Source organism: Arachis duranensis, chromosome 1 (assembly GCF_000817695.3).
Source record: "Arachis duranensis cultivar V14167 chromosome 1, aradu.V14167.gnm2.J7QH, whole genome shotgun sequence".
Lineage (NCBI taxonomy): Eukaryota > Viridiplantae > Streptophyta > Magnoliopsida > Fabales > Fabaceae > Arachis > Arachis duranensis.
The window spans coordinates 95,463,589-95,484,648 of NC_029772.3; the positions used below are offsets into that span (position 1 = coordinate 95,463,589).

The following is a 21,060-nucleotide window of genomic DNA, read 5'->3' on the forward strand; positions in this document are numbered from 1 at the left end:
GATAAAATAAAATTAACTAATAAAAAAATGCGGTGAGCGTGGATCGAACACGCGACCTTCAGATCTTCAGTCTGACGCTCTCCCAACTGAGCTATCCCCGCATTTGATATCTTTAAAAATACAACAGAAAATAATATATATTACATAAAATTAAGCTTTTATTTAAAATATACGAACCTCACGACGGAGCTGCCGCACACAATCTCCGTTGCAATGTTTCATTCTAAGCATCACTCTCTTACAAGAGCTCTTCTCTTCTTCCTCGGCCACACCCCCCCTCTTCCATCGCCATCCACAAAATCTTACCTTCTTCTTCTTCGGCCACAAGCACGCCGCCACTCAACCACCTCCACTCCCGATGACCACCACTCTTTCACTGTCTCCTACCTCACCACCAAGTGCGGCTTCTCCCATGAAGATGCTCTCAGAGCGAACAAGCGCGTTCGCTTTGACACCCCCGTCAAGCCAGATTCCGTCATCTCCTTCTTCGAAGCCCACGGTTTCTCCCTCTCCCAAATCACCACCATCATGTGCAAGATTCCCGTGGTACTCACACGCGACCCCATCAAAGCGATCTTGCCAAAGTTTCAATTTTTGGCATCCAAAGGTGCTTCTCCCTCTGAAATTGTACTCATGACCACAAAGAGTCCCGGCTTCCTGCTTCGAAGCCTTAACCATATAGTATCCTTCTACGAATTGGTAAGGAGGTTCTCTCCCTCTGATCTTAAATCCGCTGCTTATCTAACTAGATGCCAATCCCTTTCTGATGTTCGTGTGGCTCAAAATGTGAAAATGCTGCTTGATGAAGGGTTGACCAATGCCAACATTCACCATTTGCTTAGAACTAGGCCTTCTTTGCTGTCCTCTGCTGATTTGAAGAAAACAGTTGAAGAAGTGAAGCAATTGGGGTTTGATCCTTCACAGTCTTATTTCAGTGTAGTGTTGCTGACCAAAAGGGTCATAACTAAGTCCCAGTGGGATGCTAAAGTTGATGTCCTTAAAAAATGGGGCTGGTCCGAACAAGATTTTTCGGAGGCCTATAGGAGGCACCCTCAATTCATGCTACGTTCCAAGGACAAACTCAATGCAGTGATGAGCTTTTGGATCAGTAATCTCGGCTGGGATTCTTCGGCGCTTCGCATTAGACCGGTGCTTTTTGGATACAGTTTGGAGAAGAGGCTTATTCCTAGAGCTAAGGTTATCAAATATCTTCTCTCCAATGGTTTGATGAAGAAGAATGCTAGCATAATCACACCATTGTATTTGACCGAGGAGCTGTTCCTCAAGAAGTGTGTCACATGTTTTGAGGAGAAAGATAGGTCTCGCCTATTAACACTATATCAGGGAGGATGTTAGCATTTTTGAGTTAGTCAACTCTTGATGCCAAATTTTGTGTTAAGCAATCTTTTGTTTCTTCATGTCACTTTAGTCCATGATTGGATTTCTACTAATTTGATTGAACCGTCTCATTTGCTTGGCTGAAAGCTTTTTAGATTTTACTCATAGATCTTACCTGAATCAGTTACTTGATTGTTAATAAGTAATTACTCAAGGGGTATAAATGGTTTTGTGCTCAGAGATAACTTTGTGCACCATGCTTGTTTGTTGGTTTTGTTGTGTATTCTTGTTCAAAGAAGTAGACTTGTTCAAAGGAATTACGGAGTTGAATGTTGTTTGAATTCCTAACAAAATTTGCCTGTACAAAACCAGAGCAAGCAGTTTTTTTCAGCCATAGTAAATTGACATGGCCCCCACGCCCTTCCGCCCTCAAAAAAGTAAATACATTTAGGAACATATTTATAGAAATTTCAAAACTGGCAGGTGGAAGGTGGCAGCTAAGAAATTATTGAGCGTAGGTGTTTCCTTGCAATATGGTGTGTGGATACAAATGAAAGTCCAAAGATTTTAGTCAACTCCGAGTCTTGCAATATGGTGTGTAGATATAAATCAAAGACTTAAGTCAACTCTGATTAATGTCAAGGTGAGTGTTGTGAGTCTGTGCCCTGTGACTCCGACAGGGCCCTGTCGGAGTTACTCTTCTCGTCTTTCTTTATCTTCTTCCTTCATATCAAGGTTTGCTCTTTCTATTTAATACCAAATGGAATTTCATTGAGCAAATGCCCTCACCATTTGTTCTTTGCAGGTTTTGTTTCAAATTCACAGCTTGCCATCTTCATCTTCATGTCGACGAGTGAGTGGAGGATCATCCACCTGGAGCAGGGATGGGATTTCATGCAGAAGGGCATCACCAAGCTCAAGATAATTCTAGAAGAAGGCTTGCCTGAACCTCACTTCAGCTCCGAGGACTACATGATGCTTTACACGTAAACCATCTATTCCCTCTTCTTGATGCATATCTTTCACTTTTTTCAATTTCATCCACGGTGGATTTGGCTCTGTGTATTTGTTTCAAATGTTTAATAAAAAAAAATAAAGAAGGTAGAAGAATGCATAGCCCTTGGACATTTAAAACAATAAAAAAGACCCTATTTTTAAACTGAAACTTTAAAAAAATTCATAAAAAAGAAGATACGTGAAGTTGAAGAGCAAGTGAACCAAGATTAAATTTGTGTATGGAAGATTATGAAAGCAACTTTTTTTCTGTATGAGATTGAAGGTACTTTAGAAAGTTCTTTTGTCCTAAATTGAATTGATGATGAGTGTAGAAAACTTTGAGGGAAAATATAAATATAGATGTGGAAGGAAATTAGGATTCGAAGGAGAAATTAGGATTTGGAGGGAAAATTAGGATTTAATATAAATTGTAATTATTACTTATGGTATAGGATATTTTTGGTAAAGAAAATAATTAAAAACTTTTTTTAAGATGTATCTTAACATGTTTAAAACTTAATAAAAGTACTTTGTTCAAAAAGAAAGAATTATTTTTTTTTTTAACAAGAAAAGCTAATCCAACAAAACACTTATTTTTACCATCCTTGTATAATGATATGCAGAACCATCTATATCATGTGCACCCAAAGGCCTCCTCATGACTATTCCCAACAACTCTATGACAAGTACAAGGAGGTATTTGAAGAGTACATCCAATCAACGGTGAGTATAACTGTATAACATTGTCATTTGAGATTGTTTCCGGTTGGTCATCATTAATTGCTTATAAGGGTTAGGTAGGTGACTAGGTGCTGTATATTGGTATTGATTGTGATCACCGGCATAATTTGAATGGTTTAGTCTCTGTCTAAACTCTAAAGCTCCAGGGACTGATGGAGAATTTGTATCATGTAGACATAGGTCTCATGGTCTCATGTAATTTGAGCTGAGGTGGAATGAAAAGTGGAATCGAATCCTAGAAGAGAAGTTTCTTTTCTCTTTTATATCTGATCCTAATTAATTTAAAATCTAATTTCTAAAATTAAAATAATATCTTTTCCTATTTTAAAATTTAAATTTAAATCAGAATTAGTTAAAGCAATCAACACGTCTTCAATTGATGGATGGGGACCACTTGGCTTCACTAGGATCCACGCCTAACTTGGGCTTGGCAGCATGAACCAATCTTGTGTGTTGTTGTTGTGCAGTGCGCGCGTAGCATAGGAATCAAAATTTGCATGCGACGCGTGTGCGTCAGGCATGCGCACGCGTGTGTGGTCTGAGAACGAGAGGGACACATACGCGTCAGGATGCGTACGCGTGAGTCGATTGGTGCCTCTCACACGATGCCAGCGCCAGGTCATCACAACTTTCTGTTCAAAACATATTTACGCCGATTCCCTGATGCACGCGTGCGCGTCCTAGATGCTTACGCGTGGGGTGCCAAAACTGCAAGTGACGCGCACGCGTGGGCTTGCTCGTGCGCAAGGCACTCTTCCAGCACACCCCCCGCAGAACTCTCTGTTCAATCCAAATATTATTCGCATTTGACCTCTGTAGCTCGAGTTATTTAGGTTTGAGTGCAGAGAGGTCAGGATTGACAGCATCATTTGCCTTCTTCTCTTTTTCTGCGAAAACTCCATCAAATTCATCCGAATGCTACCTAAAATAAATAGAATTGCATACAAATCAAAGTAGCATCCATAATGGCTAAAAGATACTTAATTCTTGATTAAACTCAACAAATTAAATGCAAATTCACTAGGAAAAATAGGAAAGATGCTCACGCATCAGGTCTCATGGTAGTTCTAAGAGTGAGTGGTTTGGTCATTGTTATTGATTCTAGGAAGCAAACCTGGATGACAAATGCTTTGGCCACAGCAGCCACAGTACAAATCACATATTATAGTTAGATAGTGGAGGGTAATAAGCTGAGAGTGAGAGGATGCCATTGACTGGCATCTGCTCATGAATCTTGCCCAAGAACAAGTTGTAGGTAGCGGAACTGCGGAAGTGAATCAAGTGATGCTGCAGTGGGAAAATACGAGGATGATATATACTAGGCTAGAGAGACGAGTGAAAGCATTGCAAAGAAGGAAATACATGGAATGAAGTTAATGCTTAAATTTCACAATATTAAAAAGATATGGAACCAAAGAGATGGATTGGAAAAATAATTTTTCCCTACCTCTTGTTTGGTTGATCAATGAGAGCGGAAAGGGGAATGTAAGGTCTGTAATTGGTAACTAGTTTAACCTATCATTGTAACTGATTATAAGGAAATGCTAAAGTCTTAAAATTTAATAAACTGAACAAGAGATCGGTTCACTTATTTTTCTTGAGGCCAGTGTAAACAAAAATACCAATAGTTTGTCCTCTCGTCATCAAGATGGGTGTGTATATTTGGTAGGGGGTGTATGAGGTAAGGATTTTTATTTGGATTAGTGTAGTTGCCTGAGCTTCCAGCTCAAAATACACTAGTATCGATGCAATTCAGAAGGTGATATATTTTATAGTGATTTTGTTTCGTTTTGTTGTATAACCTACTAATCTTTCATCAAGATAGGTGATATATTTTATAGTGTGATTGAGTTTCCTTTTTTGATGGATGGGGTGTAAAACCTGACATTTTAATTGTAAATATGTCCACATGATTTCAGTATTTATGATGGTTGTATCTTGTATTACTTTTTTTTTTTTTCGTGCTTCTTTTCAAATAAGTAACTTCTTTCCCCTTTGGTTCAGGTATTACCATCTTTGAGAGAGAAGCATGATGAATTTATGTTGATAGAACTTGTAAAGAGGTGGGCAAACCATAAAATTATGGTTAGGTGGCTTTCTCGTTTCTTTCATTTTTTGGATTGCCACTTTATTGCCCGGAGGTCACTCCCACGCCTTAATGAAGTTGGCTTAACTTGCTTCCGTGATTTGGTAATGTTACGACAAACCTTACATAGTGTTATGTTAATTCTTTCAATTAGCTACTCTTCTCCATGTTACTAATATAGACAAGTTCTGTATTGCTACTATATATTAGACATTTTTCCTATTATTGCCATTCCATTTTTACCTAAAGTAATAAATTTTGTGTTTATTATTTACAGGTTTACAAGGAGCTAAATGGGAAAGTTAGAGATGCAGTTATTTCTATTGTAGGTTTTTCTTCCTTGTTATGTTAGATTTAAGTGTTTACAAATTTAGATAACTAACCCTTATCTGTTTAAAGATTGATTAAGAACGTGAAGGAGAGCAGATTGATCGGACTTTATTAAAGAATGTATTATACGTATTTGTTGAAATTGGGATGGGGAAAATGGATCACTATGAGAATGATTTTGAATCTGCAATGCTTAAAGACACCTCTGCTTATTACTCTCAAAAGGCTTCTAATTGGATCCTAGAAGATTCTTGTCCTGATTACATGCTCAAGGTGTGGTTTCTCAGTTGTTCTTGCAGTAACTTGGTTTCTCATTTACATTACTGCCTGATCTGCATTTGTTGTTATGTCTTTTATAACAGGCTGAGGAGTGCTTAAAACGGGAGAAAGATAGAGTTGCTCAGTATTTGCACTTCAGTAGCGAGCCAAAGTTGTTAGAGGTTTATTCTTGGCCTTTTTCATGCTATTTCAGCAATGTGGTCTTCACCCATGTTGAGTGTAGTATTGCCAGGCAACTAAAAGAAAGAGTGGGTGGTGACAAAAAGAGTTTAATTTTGATGCAATCACAGTATAAAATGTGGTCTTCACATATTGTAGTTTCTGAACATTTCTCTTGGTTTTATTTTTTCCTTTTCGGAATATCGTTCTAGAAAGTTCAACATGAGCTGCTATCCATGTACGCAAACCAACTCCTCCAGAAAGAGCACTCTGGATGTCATGCTTTGCTTAGAGATGGCAAGGTACTCTTGAAATTCTTCTAATTTGTTATGGTTACGATTTTTCTTTTAGTAATTTTATGCGAGTATAATGTTGTCATATTTTTCCTTAAATGTGTAGGTTGAAGATCTGTCACGGATGTTCAGGCTATTTTCTAAAGTACCTGAAGGCTTAGATGCTGTTTCCAGTATATTTAAGCAGGTTGGTGACTTGGTGGTAGTGAACCTATTGCATTGCTATGCCAATCAAAATTGGGCTTTTCTTGCTAACTTGCTTATAAAACTTTTTCGTTTTACATTTTCCAGCATGTTTTCACTGAAGGTATGGTATTGGTTAAGCAGGCTGAAGATGCAGCTAGTACCAAAAGGTTCTGTTACTGAACTTGTTAATATTTTGGTTTTGCTTGTTATTGGTTGAGTTTATTTTGTGTATTGCCTGTTTTCCTAACCTGTTAAATGCAAATCTCTACAGGCAGATAAAAAGGATATTGTTTGTCTGAAAAGTTTGAATTTATGAATATAATTGCAATTGTGGAAACTGAAGCTGGTCTGGTTGTTCAGGATTTTGTCCGGAAAGTGATTGAGCTGCATGACAAGTACCTGTCATATGTAAATGACTGTTTCCAGAATCATACTCTCTTCCACAGGGTATTGATCAGAGATTGACTTTACTTACAATTGTTATGGTAGATTGATATGTGCATATAAATCTGGAAGTGTTAAAATATAGGCTCTGATGGAGTCTTTTGAGGTCTTTCACAATAAAGGTGTTGGTGGGAGCTGGAGCGCTGAACTGCTTGCCACATTCTCTGATGACAACATTCTTAGAGCTAGTAGGTCTTGTTTAAAGATTGTGAAGGAAGTGGAAGTGAACCAATTAGGGTATTGTTCTTTGAGGGATGCCAAAGCCAACTCTGCCGAGACTGCCAACGCCGAGCTCACCACGGAGGCCAAACTGGAATCAGTGAAGGCGGATAACCAGAAACTGAGGGATCTGGTCAAGTTGGCCAACCAGGAGGAGGCCTTGGCAGATAAGAGCAAGGCTGGAGTTGGAGGTCAAGACGCTCAGGGAGCAGAAACTTAAGCTTGAGAAAGTTGGTTTGGGTGCCCTTCCGGCCAAGCAGTTGCCAACTTGCAAGCCCAAATTCAACTGCTGGTGTCCGACTTCGACCCTGGGAAGCTTGTCATTCAGCGGACAAAATTGAATGAAATTAAACGTTAGAGGTATTCTTAAAGAAAATCACAAACATTAAGTAGAAAAAAATATATTTTACCCTTTGTGTGTCATATATCCTTAAGACTTTGGGATGATCCCAACAAGAAATTATGAATGCAAAGCTTAGTATGTTTGGATTAACGTTTGCAACTGAATGTTAATATGAATGTACTTCTTGTAAAATTATTTTTGACTAAAATCAGATTAATGTCAATGTGGTTTGTACTTAAAACATTTTTTGTCAAACATTATTTTTAAAACATGAATACTTTTTGGATGATGTTATCTAAATTTTCACTTAAATGCAAAATTACTAAAAAGGAAGTAAAAGCTTAAGATTTAACTGATCACTTTTCAGTCTAACGCTCTCCCAACTGAGCTATCCCCGCATTTGTAGTTAAACATTTTAACAAAACAAATAATAATACATACAATTAAGCTTTTATTTAAATTTTAAAATACACGAACCTGACCACGGAGCTGCCGCCTGCCGCACACAATCTCCATCGTCATGTTTCACTCAAAGCATGACTCTCTTAGAAGAGCTCTTCTCTTAATCCTCAGCCACAACCCCCCTCTTCCATCGCCATCCACAATATCTTACCTTCTTCTTCTTCGGCCACAAACACGCCGCCACTCAACCACCTCCACTTCCGATGACCACCACTCTTTCACTGTCTCCTACCTCACCACCAAGTGCGGCTTCTCCCATGAAGACGCTCTCAGAGCAAACAAGCGCGTTCGCTTTGACACCCCCGTCAAGCCAGATTCCGTCATCTCCTTCTTCAAAGCCCATGGTTTCTCCCTCTCCCAAATCGCCACCATCATGTGCAAGATTCCCGTGGTACTCACATATGACCCTACCAAAGCGATCTTGCCAAAGTTTCAATTTTTGGCATCCAAAGGTGCTTCTCCCTCTGACATTGTACTCATGACCACAAGGAGTCCCAACTTCCTGCTTCGAAGCCTTAACCATATAGTATCCTTCTACGAATTGGTAAGGAGGTTCTCTCCCTCTGATCTTAAAGCCATTGCTTATCTAACTGGATGCCCATCATCCATTGCTGATGTTCGTGTGGCTCAAAATGTGAAAATGCTGCTTGATGAAGGGTTGACCAATGCCAACATTCACCATTTGCTTAGAACTAGGCCTTCTGTGCTGTCTTCTGCTGATTTGAAGAAAACAGTTGAGGAAGTGAAGCAATTGGGGTTTGATCCTTCACAGTCTTATTTCAGTGTGGTGTTGCTCACCAAAAGGGCCGTAACTAAGTCCCGATGGGATGCTAAAGTTCATGTCCTTAAGAAATGGGGCTGGTCCGAACAAGATTTTTCAGAGGCCTATAGGAGGCACCCTCAGTTTATGCTACGTTCCGAGGACAAACTCAATGCAGTGATGAGCTTTTGGATCAGTAATCTCGGCTGGGATTCTTCGGCATTTCGCATTAGACCGATGCTTTTTGGATACAGTTTGGAGAAGAGGCTTATTCCTAGAGCTAAGGTTGTCAAATATCTTCTCTCCAATGGTTTAATGAAGAAGAATGCTAGCATAATCACACCGTTTTCTTTGACTGAGGAGCTGTTCCTCAAGAGGTGTATCACATGTTTTGAGGAGAAAGATAGGTCTCGCCTATTAACACTATATCAGGGAGGGTGTTAGCATTTTTTGAGTTAGTCAACTCTTGATCCCATATTTTGTGTTAAGCAATCTTTTGTTTCTTCATGTCACTTTAGTCTATGATTGGATACTAATTTGATTGAACCGTCTCATTTGCTTGGCTGAAAGCATTTTAGATTTTACACATAGATCTTACCCGAATCAGTTACTTGATTGTTCATAAGTAATTGATCAAGGGGTATAAATGATTTTGTGCTCAGAGATAACTTTGTACACCATGCTTGTTTGTTGGTTTTGTTGTGTATTCTTGTTCAAAGAAGTGGACTTGTTCAAAGGAATTACGGAATTGAATCTTGTTTGAATTCCTAACAAAATTTGCCTGTACAAAACCAGAGCAAGCAGTTTGTTTTAGCCATAGTAAATTGACATGGCCCTGACCCCTCTCTCCCCTCAAAAAAGTAAAAACATATAGGAACAGATTTATAGAAATTTCAAACCTGGCAGGTGGTAGCTAAGAAATTATTGAGCGTAGGTGTTTCCTTGCAATATGGTGTGTGGATATAAATTAAAGACTTCAGTCAACTCTGATTAATTTCAAGGTGAGTGTTGTGAGTGTGTGCCCTGTGACTCCATATCAAGGTTTGCTCTTTCTCTCATGCTCCCAATCCACAATTGCATCAACCTTCCCCGATTTCTATTTTGTACCAAATGGAATTGCATTGAGCAATTGCCGTCACCATTTGTTCTTTGCAGCTTTTGTTTCAAATCCACAGCTTGCCATCTTCATCTTCATGTCGACGAGTGAGGGGAAGATCATCGACCTGGAGCAGGGATGGGACTTCATGCAGAAGGGCATCACCAAGCTCAAGAATATTCTAGAAGGCTTGCCTGAACCTCACTTCAGCTCCGAGGACAACATCATGCTTTACACGTAAACCATCTATTCCCTCTTCTTGATGCATATCTTTCACTTTTTTCAATTTCATCCACGGTGGATTTGGTTCTGTGTATTTGTTTCAAATGGCGAATAAAAAAAAAAAAAGAAAGTAGAAGAATGCATAGCCCTTGGACATTTAAAACAATAAAAAAGACCCTATTTTTAAACTGAAACTTTAAAAAAATTCATAAAAAAGAAGATACGTGATGTTGAAGAAGAGCAAGTGAACCAAGATTAAATTTGTGTATGGAAAATTATGAAAGCAACTTTTTTTCTGTATGAGATTGAAGGTACTTTAGAAAGTTCTTTTGTCCTAAATTGAATTGATGATGAGTGTAGAAAACTTTGAGGGAAAATATAAATAAAGATGTGGAGGGAAATTAGGATTCGAAGGAGAAATTTAGGATTTGGAGGGAAAATTAGATGTTAATATAGTATTAATTATGGTAAAGGATATTTTTGGAAAAGAAAATAATTAAAAACTTTTTTTAAGATGTATCTTAACATGTTTAAAACTTAATAACAGTACTTTGTTCAAAAAGAAAGAATTTTTTTTTTTAACAAGAAAAGCTAATCCAACAAAACACTTATTTTTACCATTTTTGTATAATGATATGCAGAACCATCTATACCATGTGCACCCAAAAGCCTCCTCATGACTATTCCCAACAACTCTATGACAAGTACAAGGAGGTATTTGAAGAGTACATCCAATCAACAGTGAGTATAACTATAACATTGTCATTTGAGATTGTTTCCGGTTGGTCATCATTAATTGCTTATAAGGGTTAGGTAGGTGACTAGGTGCTGTATATTGGTATTGATTGTGATCACCGGCATAATTTGAATGGTTTAGTCTCTGTCTAAACTCTAAAGCTCCAGGGACTGATGGAGAATTTGTATCATGTAGACATAGGTCTCATGGTAGTTCTAAGAGTAACTGGTTTGGTCATTGTTATTGATTCTTGGAAGCAAACCTGGGTGACAAATGCTTTGGCCACCAGCAGCCACAATTCAAATCACATATTATAGTCAGATAGTGGAGGGTAATAAGCTGAGAGTGAGAGGATGCCATTGACTGGCATCTGCTCACGTATCTTGCCCAAGAACAAGTTGTAGGTAGCGGAAGTGATGCTGCAGCGGGAAAATAGAGAGTATGATATATACTAGGCTAGAGAGACGAGTGAAAGCATTGTAAAGAAGGAAATACATGGAATGAAGTTAATGCTTAAATTTAACATTATTAAAAAGATATGATAGGAACCAAAGAGATGGATTGGAAAAATAATTTTTGCCTACCTCTTGTTTGGTTGATCAATTAGAGAGGAAATGGGAACGTAAGGTCTGTATTGGTAACTAGTTTAACCTATCAATGTAACTCGTTGGTAAATGCTAAAGTCTTAAAATTTAATAAACTGAACAAGAGATCGGTTTGCTTATTCTTCTTGAGGCCAGTGTAAACAAAAATACCATTAGTTCATCCTCTCGTCATCAAGATGGATGTGTATATTTGGTAGGGGGTGTATGAGGTAAGGATTTGAAATGGATTAGTGTAGTTGCCTGAGCTTCCAGCTCAAAATGCACTAGTATCGACGCAATTCAGAAGGTGATATATTTTATAGTGATTTTGTTTCCTTTTGTTGTATAACCTACTAATCTTTCATCAAGATAGGTGATATATTTTATAGTGTGATTGAGTTTCCTTTTTTTGATGGATGGGGTGTAAAATCTGACTTATCTTGTACATTTTAACTGTAAATATGTCCACATGATTTCAGTACTTGTGACGGTTGTATCTTGTATTACTATTTTTTTTTTTTTTCGTGCTTCTTTTCAAATGAGTAACTTCTTTCCCCTTTGGTTCAGGTATTACCTTCTTTGAGAGAGAAGCATGATGAATTTATGTTGAGAGAACTTGTAAAGAGGTGGGCAAACCATAAAATTATGGTTGGTTGGCTTTGTTGTTTCTTTCGCTATTTGGAAACCTCCATTGTTGCCTGGAGGTCACTCCCACCCCTTAATGAAGTTGGCTTAACTTGCTTCTATGATTGGGTAATGTTACGGCGAACCTTACATAGTGTTATGTTAATTCTTTCAATTAACTATTATTCTCCATGTTAAAAATATAGACAAGTTTTGTAATGCTACTACAGATTAGATGTTTTTCCTATTATTGTCATTCCATTTTTTCGTAACGTAATAAATTTTTGCGTTTATTATTTACAGGTTTACAAGGAGCTAAATGGGAAAGTTAGAGATGCAGTTATTTCTATTGTAGGTTTTTCTTCCTTGTTATGTTAGATTTAAGTGTTTACAAATTTAGATAACTAACCCTTATCTGTTTAAAGATTGATCAAGAACGTGAAGGAGAGCAGATTGATCGGACTTTATTAAAGAATGTATTAGACATATTTGTTGAAATTGGGATGGGGAAAATGGATCACTATGAGAATGATTTTGAATCTGCAATGCTTAAAGACACCTCTGCTTATTACTCTCAAAAGGCTTCTAATTGGATCCTAGAAGATTCTTGTCCTGATTACATGCTCAAGGTGTGGTTTCTCAGTTGTCCTTGCAGTAACTTGGTTTCTCATTTACATTACTGCCTGATCTGCATTTGTTGTTATGTCTTTTATAACAGGTTGAGGAGTGCTTAAAACGTGAGAAAGATAGAGTTGCTCAATATTTGCACTCCAGTAGCGAGCCAAAGTTGTTAGAGGTTTATTCTTGGCCTTTTTCATGCTATTTCAGCAATGTGGTCTTCACCCATGTTGAGTGTAGTATTGCCAGGCAACTAAAAGAAAGAGTGGGGTGGTGACAAAAATAGAGTTTAATTTTGATGCAATGACAGTATAAAATGTGGTCTTCACATATTGTAGTTTCTGAACATTTCTCTTGGTCTTATTTTTTCCTCCTCGGAATATCATTCTAGAAAGTTCAACATGAGCTGCTATCCGTGTACGCAAACCAACTCCTCCAGAAAGAGCACTCTGGATGTCATGCTTTGCTTAGAGATGGCAAAGTACTCTTGAAATTCTTCTAACTTGTTATGGTTACGATTTTTCTTTTAGTAATTTAATGTGAGTATAATGTTGTCATATTTTTCCTTAAATGTGTAGGTTGAAGATCTGTCACGGATGTTCAGGCTATTTTCTAAAATACCTGAAGGCTTAGATCCTGTTTCCAGTATATTTAAGCAGGTTGGTGGTAGTGAACCTATCACTATGCCAATCAAAATTGGGCTTATCTTGCTAACTTGCTTGTAAAACTTTTTCTTGTAACATTTTCCAGCATGTTATCACTGAAGGTATCGTATTGGTTAAGCAGGCTGAAGATGCAGCTAGTACCAAAATGGTCTGTTACTGAACTTGTTAATATTTTGGTTTTGCTTATTATTGGTTGAATTTATTTTGTCTATTGCCTGTTTTCCTTATCCTGTTAAATGCAAATCTCTACAGGCAGATAAAAAGGATATTGTTTGTCTGAAAAGTTTGAATTTATGAATATAATTGCAATTGTGGAAACTAAAGCTGGTCTGGTTGTTCAGGATTTTGTCCAGAAAGTGATTGAGCTGCATGACAAGTACCTGTCATATGTAAATGACTGTTTCCAGAATCATACTCTCTTCCACAGGGTATTGATCAGAGATTGACTTTACTTACAATTGTTATGGTGGATTGATATGTGCATATAAATCTGAAAGTCTTAAAATATATAGGCTCTGAAGGAGTCTTTTGAGGTCTTTTGCAATAAAGTTGTTGCTGGGAGCTGGAGCACTGAACTGCTTGCCACATTCTCTGATGCCAACATTCTTATAGCTAGTAGGTCTTGTTTAAAAGATTGTGAAGGAAGTGGAAGTGAACCAATTAGGGTATTGTTCTTTGAGGGATGCCAAAGTCAACTCTGCCGAGACTGCCAACGCCGAGCTCACCACGGAGGCCAAACTGGAATCGGCGAAGGCGGATAACCAGAAACTTAGGGATCTGGTCAAGTTGGCTAACCAGGAGAAGGAGGCCTTGGCTGATAAGAGCAAGGCTGGAGGTGGAGGTCAAGAAGCTCAGGGAGGAGAAACTTAAGCTTGAGAAAGTTGGTTTGGGCGCCCTTCTGGCCAAGCGGTTGCCAACTTGAAAGCCCAAATTCAACTGCCGGGTGCCCGGCTTCGACCCTGGGAAGCTCGTCATTCATGGGGATGTTGTCCCCCCAGCGGACAAAATTGAATAAAATTAAACATTAGAGATATTCTTAAAAAAATTCACAAACATTAGGAAGAAAAAACATTTTTTACCCTTTATGTGTCATATATCCTTGAGACTTTGGGATGTTCCCAACAAGAAATTATGGATGCGAAGCTTAGAATGTTTGGATTAACGTTTACAAATGAATGTTAGTATGAATATACTTGTAAAATCATTTTTGATTAAAATCAGATTAATGTCAATGTGGTTTGTGTTTGAACATATTTTGTCAAACATGATTTCTAAAACATGAATACTTTTTGGATGATGTTATCTAAAATTTTACTGAAATGCAAAATTATTAAAAAAGAAGTAAAAGCTTAAGATTTAACTTATCACTTTTTAATATAACAGGTTAAAATAGATATTTAACATTTTATCAGTATTTCAATGTGGTTCTCAAGGATGGAAAAGCAAAAAAATTGTTACTTTTACCAAAAGTACGTCTAGAGCAAAAAATCAATCCACATTTGAATCAACTAAGAATTGTCCAAAATCATTCATGGCAAACTTAATGTATATTGGGAAAGGATGAACAACAAACCAAATAGACACTTTTTTTTTTTTGGTTTTTCACGATTTCCCCTAATCCAGCAGGTCAAGGATTAATCCGCCGCGGTACTGAACTCTATTTAAGGGTTTGTCGCTAGTCATTTGGTCGCTGTATGGACAAGGCGGGTTTTGAACCCACAATACTTACTTAAGCTGACTAGTGAACTAACTATTAGACCAACTCAACTTGGTTAACCAATCAAGCACTTAATCTGGAATATGAGAAAGCGTTAATGGAATGTTTACATGTGAGCTAGGATATGAAAGTTGGGCCTATTTGGTTGTTGTAGCTTAAATAGACATAGTATGCTTAACTTGTACCACATTCACTGACCCAATCATGATTAGTTGAATTTTCTTATATGAAACCGATGATATTACAATCAAGTCTAAGACTGAAACTTGTTGTTGAGATTGATTCAATTTAGGTCTCTCAAGTAGCTAAAATTGGGAGATTGAGACTTAGTATTATGTTTGTTGGTTTAGAGATTAGTACTAAAATTTCAGTTTCTATCCTCAAAATTTCAGTATTTCAGTACCTCTAAAAAATGGGACACAAGAACTGAAATTTTTAGAGACAAAGACTGAAACTTTAATAACATTTTATATCTAAAATACTCTTATTTCAATTAATTAATTTCAATTTTATTCTTTGTACAAATTAAATTAGAGCTTCATTTTTATTTGAGTCTCTATCTCTCATTTTACACCAATATTTCAGTCTCTGTTTCTTAGTCTTTATCTCTCAATTTTAGTCTCCCAATTTCTGTCTCTCTTCCAAACGCTACCTAAGTGAAAGTGTCTTAAAGAGTTTAGCTTTATTGCGTCGTCTGTTTCTTTGTCGTATAACAGCAAACAAATTGACAAAAACCAAAGCTTTATTTAGGTATACTTTTTCATTCATCAATGATTCTCTTAAATGACATGTCTTCTCTATTCATTAGTGATTATACTATTTTGTGTTAGGCAAAAAACTGTAACTAATATCGATAACATCAAGGAATATCAATGAGCTCTATAGCATACTTTGAAAGTTGGACTATGGTCATAGGCTGTTGCGAGGCATAAAACAAAGTCGCTCTTGACAAAATTCCACCAGACAAATAATCCAATCTTGTTCGCCTAGCTAGCATTCATATAGTGGGTCAAAGGAATGCTTCGTCAAGGCCTTTTTTTTTTTGCATTTTGCAATAATGTATGTGCATGCATGCTCCATCATCATTATTATTATTATTATAGTGAATTTCTTTCTTATTTCGATTATTATAAGATTAAAAGACTGATAATGAGAGAATACATAGTGTTAGTCACTTATCTGTGTAATAATTTGAACCGATATATATAAAAAATGTATGAATTAAGTTCATGATAGCTTTTTTTTTTCTTTTAAAATTAGAAGTGAGACTCGAATCTAAGACTTTTAAATAAGAAAAGAAGATTATATCATTTGAATTATAACTTATTAACAGTTTACAATAGCTTTTTGTTCTTTGATGTTAATTAGTCATTACTTTATTAAATCATAAGCGACATAGTGTATATACCCTTGGAATTTCTCATCGGTAATTTGAGAATAATAAAGATAAAGATTAAAGATAATATTTATGTGTATTTAGTGTATATTTTCATTTTAAAATAAATATTTACTAAACAGGAACCAAATATATATAGAAAATTTTTCAGATTGTCATAACTTATCACGTTGTTGAAAATTACACATTCATCAATGAACTTTAAAAAAAAAAAAAACTACTGTAGCCGGCACCATTAAAAAAATATGCAACTGATGGTATCTCTTTAGAAGTCTTAATCTCATTTGACCTGAATTTTGTGCATATGCCCAATGGCCAATACAAGATATATCAAGCTTTAAGTAATAACAAAAGGAAAAAAAACAATGAAACATGCATATTTTGTGTGACTTTCACATATTATTTTTTCTCTGAATTTAATTACAACTATGTCCTTTTTTCTGAAAGAAAATTACAACTATGTTATTCCCACTCAATTGTCTTAACAAATTTAAATGATGAAATACGTGCTAATATTTTTTTTTTTGTAGTATTCTCTAATCTGATAGATAAAAAATTAATCCATCATGAATTAGAATTCTATTTAAAGATTTTTTACTGATTAATAAATTACTGCATGTATAAGATAAGATTCGAAATAAATCCCACATTTACTTAAATATACGTGATAATAATAGGCTGATTTTTTTTAATATGAAAAAAATATTAATTTTTTGTTGGAAATTAGATTATTTGGTATAATTACAGTGGATTTTGCAGGTGAAAAGTTAACACACAGGGTGAGGCATGTTGCAATACGTGGGGACGTGTTGGACACGTAACAATATCCTAGCCAACAGGTGGGGGTGTGTTGGACATGTGGCAACATCTTGGCCAATACGTAAGAGATGTGTCAAAACACATGAAGAGCGTGTTGAATAATTTCCACAATACTATAATACACTTCAAATGTCAACATTCAACCAAAACACCATCTCTATTTCCATATTAAAAATAATTTTTGCTAATATGTTTTGCTGCCAAATGGATTATTTTGGAAGGTGCAACAAAAGTGGAAATTGAAAACTCCCAACGACCTTGGAAGTTGGAACGAACTCATTGACAGTTGGTCCGTCGTCGTACGGATCATACATTCCGATTCCACCCACTGAATTTCGACAACCTTGTAAAACAAAACTCCGCTGTCGTATAGTAGAATGACGATAACCTTACTAAAACAAAATAAATAAATAAGCATGCTTACACAAATTAATTCTTAAATGGGATATAATGGCGTAATTCTTAAATAAAAAAAAAAGAGAAAGTTTAGGAGAAAACATTTTTATTAAAATTTAATCAACATTTAACAGCAAAAAAAATAAATAATCTCACACCATTAGTTATAATCTCATACTGTTAAAAATACGAATGATAGCTAATTGATAACTACACATCACAAAACTTGCTGACTCCTTAGTTAACACTCCTCAAAAAAATAACTGAGGTGTAATACACATATATAAATTGTTTTTTTAATCTTGAAACATGATTTTTGCAGCCTGCTGGAAAAAAAAAAGAAGAAGAATGTGGCCATGTATTTGATACATTTTATTGCAAGAGATAATATGCTTTTCACAACTTGTAAATAGCAAAATAAAACGTTTAAACATTTTTTCACAAACTATAAAAAGAAAAAATAACAAATTAAAAAACATTTTTGCTACCAACAAATTAAAAAAGCAAAAGTTAAAACAATTGAAATTTAAAAAAAGGCAAGTTACAAAAAAGTTTGTGTCCACATCCCAATAATTCATTTAAATAAACTATTTTAGAGCATTTTACGCCTTTACTTTCTATAAACAAATTTTGTATCCCATGATTAAGCATCATTTTATGAATATTTGATATATTTTTATATTCTATGTCAATAATAGTATTAGTATAAGAGAAAAGTTTAAGAATAAACATATAATTTTAATTTATATTCGTTGATATTTTTAATTAATAACTTAATATTTTTAGTTTAGTATCATTTTTAATTAATAATTTTAAATAATACTATTAATTAATTAACTACTAATTAAAAATAATAAATTGTGTTAGTAGTCATATAGTCTTGCTAATAGATTGAAAATATATCCGTACGTTAGAAGTCAAACATATATAAGTTATTAACTACGTCCACATGCATAAAAATAAAAGTAAAAGCCATGCAATGAAATTAATGTGAAAATTAAAGAATATAATTTCGTGTGTAATAAGTTGAGAATGATTCAATCCACTAATTAAAAAATTTCGATGAGTATAGTTTAATTTAATTAACACCCACTAGTGTTTATAACAAGTACAAAGTACAAACCCTTTATTGTTAAATGTAACTTTGAAAAATATATATACTTTTATCATTTAGTGAATTCCATTCTTTTATTCTTATTTATAATATACTAACACCCATGGATTTATTCCTCCTATCTTAGAACTTTCAAAAGGCTAATATTATTTTATTTTTTCATTTTCACTCTTTTCAATAATTAGTATCAATGAACACACCAAAATTTTAACATTAAAATCTTCTATAAATATTAAGTATATATATTGATAAAAGAAAAAGTGTTGACTAGGTAGGCAAGGTTAAAAAAATGCCTTGTCAACGTCCATTAATTAAAATAAGAAGCCAATGAGATAGAAAGGTTATCCGGGTGGGATTTGTCTACTTTTTGCAACCAAAAACATGACTGTGTACTCCATTCAATTATTATGAACTGATCATGACCTGCATCATCATCACATACCCCACACACACTTATAATCTTAAAAAAACCGCATTCAATTAATTATCACCTTAGACAATTTAATTAAGAAGAGTGCTAGTATCAGTAACTTTTATATTTTATAATTATTAATTAGTCATTAATAATATTTTTAATGGTATAAAATTAAATTTAATAGTATAAAATTATTTAATTTTTTTTATGGTTAAATAGTAGTTAATTTTTTAATGAATCAAACCTTTTAACCATCAAACAAAAAAAAAGAAAAATATGATTTAAATTTGTTTTTAGAGAGTAAAATAAAATTGAAAAAAAATATTTATAGTGATTTTTTTTGTGACTATTTGTAGTGGATATGATAAGCAATCATGACAACGAAAATAATCACAAAAGAACGTCTAAAAATAAAAAAAATATTAAGAGATTATTAAAATTTGTTGTTTTTAACCATCACTTAGTCATTAATCCAATTTTTTAATTTAGTAATTTAATAACATATTTAATTTTATATTTTTAAATATTGATGACTAAAATCAACAAATTCTGATAGTCTTTTAGTATTTTTTGTTAAAATAAAATTAGTTATCATCATATATGTATATATGGGGATGCATGTATATCTATAATGAAAAAATATAGGATACCAATATATTATCTACTAATTTATTGCCAATAATAATTAATTATTATATTTTAAATACATATATAAAAAGACATATCTAAAAAGTATATATATAAAAACACTTCTATTAAATAGAGTCATAAAAAAGACATTTTTATTAGACACATCCAAAAAGACACTTTCATTAAACACAATTATAAATAAGAGTTGGCAGAAGTTGGTAAAAATACTGTTGATAACATAATGAGATTACTATCTATATATATAGTTAAGTGAAAGAAATTGATGATGACGAGAGAATGGATGAGATTGGGGAGAGTAGCATAAAGGAACAAGAGAAGTTGGTGCCAATAGCGAACGTTGGTCGAATCATGAAGCAAATTCTTCCCCACAACGCCAAGGTTTCCAAGGAAGCCAAAGAAACCATGCAAGAATGTGTGTCGGAGTTCATCAGCTTCGTGACTAGCGAGGCGTCTGACAAGTGCCGGAAGGAGCGGAGGAAGACGGTTAATGGAGATGACATATGCTTCGCTTTGGCCTCTCTTGGCTTCGATGATTATGTTCATCCTATCACAAGGTATTTGCAGAGATTTAGAGAACTTGATCTTGACCATCATCACACTAGAACTAATAGTATTAATCAAGAAAGAGATACACGGAATAGCACCTTTGATGATGATGATGAATAGACAGATCGAATTGTTATGTTACTATTGATCCGATCGATAATAATAATAAGGTTAATGATTGCTACTGCTTAATTTAGATCTGCATGTTCATCATATTATTACTTCAATTCTGAAATGCCATACCTCTATCTTAAGAGTGTTAGAGGACCAGCAACTTTTGTAATTTGTAGTCATCAAGTAATCATCAATAATGTTTTTAGTGGTGTGAGATTTCATCCAATAGTGTAAGATTACTCACTTTTCTTTTGCGAGAAAAGCTCTACATCCATGTAAAAATTACATAGATGGTATCCATGTAACTTTTACTCCACGCCTCACACCCCCACTTGTTTTACACACGCTTCTTATAACCTATATAACGAATCCTTATTTTGCATTATCAACGTTTTTCAACGTAAATTTTTTCATACAACGTAAACCTCTTCGTGTTCTTCTTCTTCAACCTAATTAAATTCGTTGTTCTCCTCTTTCGCGTTTTTCTTCTCTGCATTATGGATCTGGATTGATTCAACGCAATTATCTTCGCCGTTCATCTTCTTCTTCGTTTTTTTTCGATCTGCACTTTTGAATTGAAACAATGAATGAATCAAATTCAAATCAGTTGAATGAGTGCGATTTTAATGATTCTTCTCAAATGCATCAATTTGATGAGGTTTGGATTATTGAATTCTGAATTGAATTTAATGGAATGAAATTTCTAATTTT

General features: G+C 34.9%; 4 protein-coding genes and 2 non-coding genes across 8 annotated transcripts; 5 read left to right on the forward strand and 1 right to left on the reverse strand.

The window, feature by feature from the left end:
* Nucleotides 1-28: 28 nt before the first annotated feature.
* TRNAF-GAA (transfer RNA phenylalanine (anticodon GAA)) lies at nucleotides 29-101 on the reverse strand. Its single transcript has one exon. It is a non-coding gene; the product is annotated as a tRNA-Phe (tRNA).
* An 82-nt stretch (nucleotides 102-183) lies between these two features.
* Nucleotides 184-9,092, forward strand: LOC107464272 (uncharacterized). 3 transcript variants are annotated; one of them, XM_052258884.1, is made up of 2 exons: nucleotides 184-707; nucleotides 8,429-9,092. In XM_052258884.1, exons 1-2 carry the CDS (start codon nucleotides 214-216, stop codon nucleotides 9,078-9,080), a joined length of 1,146 nt encoding a protein of 381 aa, XP_052114844.1. In that variant the 5' UTR covers nucleotides 184-213; the 3' UTR covers nucleotides 9,081-9,092. The 3 variants fall into 3 exon arrangements, with proteins under 3 accessions (XP_052114844.1, XP_052114846.1, XP_020988959.2); XM_052258886.1 differs by having other exon boundaries at nucleotides 184-607; nucleotides 8,329-9,092; XM_021133300.2 differs by having other exon boundaries at nucleotides 184-347; nucleotides 8,069-9,092.
* Nucleotides 1,878-6,798, forward strand: LOC110273311 (cullin-1). The gene is made up of 11 exons (XR_008007004.1): nucleotides 1,878-1,981; nucleotides 2,128-2,324; nucleotides 2,958-3,057; nucleotides 5,080-5,265; nucleotides 5,439-5,486; nucleotides 5,561-5,764; nucleotides 5,854-5,931; nucleotides 6,142-6,231; nucleotides 6,329-6,409; nucleotides 6,514-6,575; nucleotides 6,680-6,798. It is a non-coding gene; the product is annotated as a cullin-1 (transcript).
* LOC107464255 (cullin-1) lies at nucleotides 6,721-7,291 on the forward strand. Its single transcript, XM_052258893.1, has 2 exons — nucleotides 6,721-6,855; nucleotides 6,938-7,291. Exons 1-2 carry the CDS (start codon nucleotides 6,721-6,723, stop codon nucleotides 7,289-7,291), a joined length of 489 nt encoding a protein of 162 aa, XP_052114853.1.
* A 719-nt stretch (nucleotides 9,093-9,811) lies between the features above and the next one.
* LOC107464281 (cullin-1-like) lies at nucleotides 9,812-14,318 on the forward strand. Its single transcript, XM_052258879.1, has 11 exons — nucleotides 9,812-9,969; nucleotides 10,596-10,695; nucleotides 11,842-12,027; nucleotides 12,202-12,249; nucleotides 12,324-12,527; nucleotides 12,617-12,694; nucleotides 12,908-12,997; nucleotides 13,095-13,175; nucleotides 13,267-13,329; nucleotides 13,523-13,609; nucleotides 13,694-14,318. The coding sequence occupies exons 1-11, from the start codon at nucleotides 9,830-9,832 to the stop codon at nucleotides 13,940-13,942; spliced, it is 1,326 nt and encodes a 441-aa protein (XP_052114839.1). The 5' UTR covers nucleotides 9,812-9,829; the 3' UTR covers nucleotides 13,943-14,318.
* Nucleotides 14,319-19,965: 5,647 nt separating this feature from the next.
* Nucleotides 19,966-20,509, forward strand: LOC107464300 (nuclear transcription factor Y subunit B-5-like). The gene has a single exon (XM_016083233.3). The coding sequence runs from the start codon at nucleotides 19,966-19,968 to the stop codon at nucleotides 20,353-20,355; it is 390 nt and encodes a 129-aa protein (XP_015938719.1). The 3' UTR covers nucleotides 20,356-20,509.
* Nucleotides 20,510-21,060: the final 551 nt, after the last annotated feature.

Coding starts and splice junctions, on each gene's coding strand:
- LOC107464281 (XM_052258879.1), top strand. CDS start 9,830: ATGTCGACGAGTGAGGGGAAGATCATCGACCTGGAGCAGGGATGGGAC. Junction 9,970..10,595: donor GACAACATCATGCTTTACAC/GTAAACCATCTA, acceptor AATGATATGCAG/AACCATCTATACCATGTGCA. Junction 12,528..12,616: donor GTCCTGATTACATGCTCAAG/GTGTGGTTTCTC, acceptor CTTTTATAACAG/GTTGAGGAGTGCTTAAAACG.
- LOC107464300 (XM_016083233.3), top strand. CDS start 19,966: ATGGATGAGATTGGGGAGAGTAGCATAAAGGAACAAGAGAAGTTGGTG.
- LOC107464272 (XM_052258884.1), top strand. CDS start 214: ATGTTTCATTCTAAGCATCACTCTCTTACAAGAGCTCTTCTCTTCTTC. Junction 708..8,428: donor TTCTACGAATTGGTAAGGAG/GTTCTCTCCCTC, acceptor ATTGGTAAGGAG/GTTCTCTCCCTCTGATCTTA.
- LOC107464255 (XM_052258893.1), top strand. CDS start 6,721: ATGAATATAATTGCAATTGTGGAAACTGAAGCTGGTCTGGTTGTTCAG. Junction 6,856..6,937: donor ATCATACTCTCTTCCACAGG/GTATTGATCAGA, acceptor GTTAAAATATAG/GCTCTGATGGAGTCTTTTGA.